Source organism: Lipotes vexillifer, unplaced genomic scaffold, assembly GCF_000442215.2.
Source record: "Lipotes vexillifer unplaced genomic scaffold, Lipotes_vexillifer_v1.1 scaffold132, whole genome shotgun sequence".
Taxonomy (NCBI): domain Eukaryota; kingdom Metazoa; phylum Chordata; class Mammalia; order Artiodactyla; family Lipotidae; genus Lipotes; species Lipotes vexillifer.
In genome coordinates, this window is record NW_006782535.1 from 948,029 (window position 1) to 951,498 (window position 3,470).

Genomic DNA, 3,470 nt, shown 5'->3' on the forward strand with positions numbered 1-3,470 from the left:
CATGCAGGATCCTCCCGGACCGGGGCACGAACCCGTGTCCCCTGCATTGGATCTCGGACTCCCAACCACTGCGCCACCAGGGAAGCCCCAGCAAACGCATGTTTTTACAATACAGTGTTGTTGTGAATTCTGGTTTAAACATACGGTGAAAGGCGCCACCTGAAGGCTGATGCCGTATGCTGGGTTCAGGGTCTAATTGTCATTAGCTGTGAGGCGTGTGTAGATGTGGGTGCTGACGACAGAAAGGAGCTTCATGGTCACCTTTACGAAACAGGCAATGTCTACTTCGACCTGCAGTCAAGAGGAGACAGATACGGCAAGCTGGTCGGCGTGGCTCCTGCCCCAGTGGGAGAGACAGGTGGGTCCAGCCTCTCCCTCCCGTGGGGTTCTGGGGACAAAGCCCAGACCCTCCCCTGCTCTCTCAGACGTGGTGATGTTGCCAGACGTCGATCACACCCGACTTTTCGATTTAGTTGGGTTTTTTGGAATAGAGAGACCACGCAGAGTAGGAAGTTGCCGCAGTGCGTGACGCGCGGTCTCCCGTTCCTCCCTGGGGCGCTCTGCACGTGCACATGCCGTCTGTGCTGTCACGTCTTAACGCTCTCGTCCAACTGGCTGCTGTCACGTGTTAAATCCCCGTAGGTATTTTATCATACGTAAATTCCCACGTAAACTTCCCCGTGATTCTGCCGCTTTTCATGTGCTTTAAAGGCGACTCCAACCTACCTCTTGAAAACTTCTAGTAAAGTTCCCATACGTATTTTAGCATGTATGACATTCCCGATGTATAAGAATCTATTCCTATACCTTCTTCTGCAAAGTCATTTTTGTGGAGAAGAAATAATAAGTGTATAGAACTACATGAAAAATAATTGGGAGATTGGGATTGACGTCAACATAATTTTAAAGGATACTGTTGAGATTTAACAAAACCAAACAAAAAATAAGCAAAAACCCAAAAGACAAGTTGTCTGAGTCGTCTCTGCTTTTAGGCATAACCCTCCTGCCCTATGACCCGTGTCGTTTCAGTCTAATTACAACGGGTGTGTTGAGTTGACTCCCCAGAACAGTTCTTTGAACTTGTGCTCAGTCGTTGTTATCCTGCTTCCGTCGTGGACCATCCACACCTGCGAGGTGTGGCCCCGGCCTTAGGGAAACAGAGGAGGAACTTCTGATACCTACACATTCTAGCATGAGCAACACTTTAACAAAAAGAAAAGACTTTATTTTTTCGAGCAGTTTTAGGTTCACGGCAGAATTGCGTGGCAGGTCCAGAGAGTTCTGTATGCCCGCTGCCCCGCTGTACACAGCCCCCTCGTTATCAGCATCCCCACCAGAGTGGGACGTGTTAGAACTGGTGGACCTGCGCTGACACGCCAGCCTCACCCCAAGTCCATAGTCTACATCAGGGTTACTCTTGGTGTCTCTCTGGGTTTAGACGGATGTGTAATGACAGGTATCCGTCATTATAGTATCACGCAGAGAGTTTCTCAGCCCTAAAGATCCTCTGTGCTCTGCGTGTTCATCCCCTTCCCACCCCAGCCTCTGTCAGCCACTGATCTCTTTACTGTCCCCATTGTTTTGCCTTTTCCAGAATGTCATAGAGTGGGAATCATACAGTCTAGCCTTTTCAGACTGGCTTCTTTCACTTAGTAATATGCATGTAAGATTCCTCCTTTTTTTTGTTTTTTTTAAAGATTTTTTTTTTTTTTTGATGTGGACCACTTTTAAAGTCTTTAATGAATTTGTTACAGTATTGCTTCTGTTTTATGTTTTGGTTTTTTGGCTGCGAGGCAGGTGGTATCTTAGCTCCCCAACCAGGGATCAAACCTGCAGCCCCTGCACTGGAAGGCGAAGCCTTAACCACTGGACCGCCAGAGAAGTCCCCCTCCATGTTTTTTCATGGCTCGAAAGCTCACTTCTTATCAGCATTGAATAACACTCCATTGTCTGGATGGACCACAGTTTGTTTATCCATCACCTACTGAAAGGCATCTTGGTGGCCTCCCCGTCTTGGAACATATAGAGAGCCCCGTACCGGCTTGTCCTATGACCCTGAACCCCCCTCTTCTGAGCTTTCTTGCTTTCTGAATGTGATTGATACAAATACTCTGGTATTTTCCTTTTTGCTCTGATTATCATCTCTCTTTGAAAACAGTTACTCTGAAACTCAGCCACTGACAGAGACGGAATGAGGGAGCATGAGAACACGTGTAGAGTAGGCCCCTCGGCAGCATCAGTGCACGTACTTGAAGCCCCGCACGCAGTACTCAGATGACTGGAACTGGGCCGCACTGCGGGGGGACCGCGTGCTTCTGTCATGTTACAGATAAAAGTACCTGGTAGCCGTCCAGCTTTCACGTGGCAAAGAGAAAGACACATGCACGAGAAGTGTGAGGTCACTCCTCAGAGGAACGGGATCGGGGACGTGCGTCCTGCCTGTTTGGGGGTGACTGCGTGATTCATTCTGGATTCCCTCCCGCTGATTAACCGTCTGTCACTGGCAGATCACTCTGACAAGCGGCATGCCAGCGACTTTGCCCTGTGGAAGGCGGCGAAGCCCCGGGAGCCGTCCTGGGCCTCGCCCTGGGGACACGGGAGGCCTGGCTGGCATATCGAGTGTTCCACCATCGCCAGGTAAGGTTTTCCCTGAGTCGTCTGTGCTGTGATGTGCACGCTCGGCCAGCAGAGGGTGCAGGTGGGGGCAGGCTAGGTCCTAGTGCCGGCAACGCAGGTGGTTTGGAAAGGAAGCTTAGCGCCCGGGTGGGACCGGCCTGGGACCGGCCGTGGGAAGGGAAACAGCAAAACCAGAACACGTTTATCTCCCCAGCATCAGCGTTTGTTCTCTTTAGTAGAAGAGCCCGCTTTGCAGTTAGTCCTTGACTTCCCGTCACACGCAGGCCAGCTCCGGGGGTGCCTGCATCTCTTCCACGGTAGGGTTCAGGAAGGCGGCCAGGGACCTGGGCCAGGGGCTGGACCCCCGCCCTTGGCCCCAGAGCTGGTCCTGGACCAGGCGCCTCGAGCGTGACCCCCAGCGTCCCCTTCGCCTGCCCTTTCTGCCGGCTCTGTCTGGGGCGGCACCATGCCCAGGACGTGTCTGTCTTGGGAACCCCTGTAAACAGCGCTTCTCTGGTCCCCATTCTCCTCCAGGGACCCTCTTTTTTGTCTCTTCTCTCACTGTCCACGCATCCCCGCTGTTGTCTGGCGGGCGTCCCCACCCACTCTGGTCTCCAGAGGTGACAGTGACCGTCAGCCCGGTCTGTGACGGGCCGCTGACACCCCTGCTCGCTCCCTGGCTTCCGTGGAACGTTCTTCTGGTTTTGGCGTCTCCGCTGGGGCCTCATCCACCTTCTTTTTGTGGACCTGCCCTGTGGACTGCCCCTCCGGCATCTGCGCTCTCTTGGCTCTGCCTGTGTGTGTGTGTGTGTGTGTGTGTGTGTGTGTGTGTGTGTGTGTGTGTGTGTGTGTGT

General features: G+C 52.7%; 1 protein-coding gene across 1 annotated transcript in view; it reads left to right on the forward strand.

Moving 5' to 3' along the window:
• CARS2 (cysteinyl-tRNA synthetase 2, mitochondrial) overlaps window positions 1-3,470 on the forward strand; it is a 37,236-nt gene that overhangs the window by 16,347 nt on the left and 17,419 nt on the right. Inside the window, exons 6-7 of the mRNA XM_007455323.1 lie at window positions 275-358; window positions 2,508-2,637. Coding sequence (XP_007455385.1) covers window positions 275-358; window positions 2,508-2,637 — 214 coding nt within the window. The remainder of the gene's footprint in view (window positions 1-274; window positions 359-2,507; window positions 2,638-3,470) is intronic.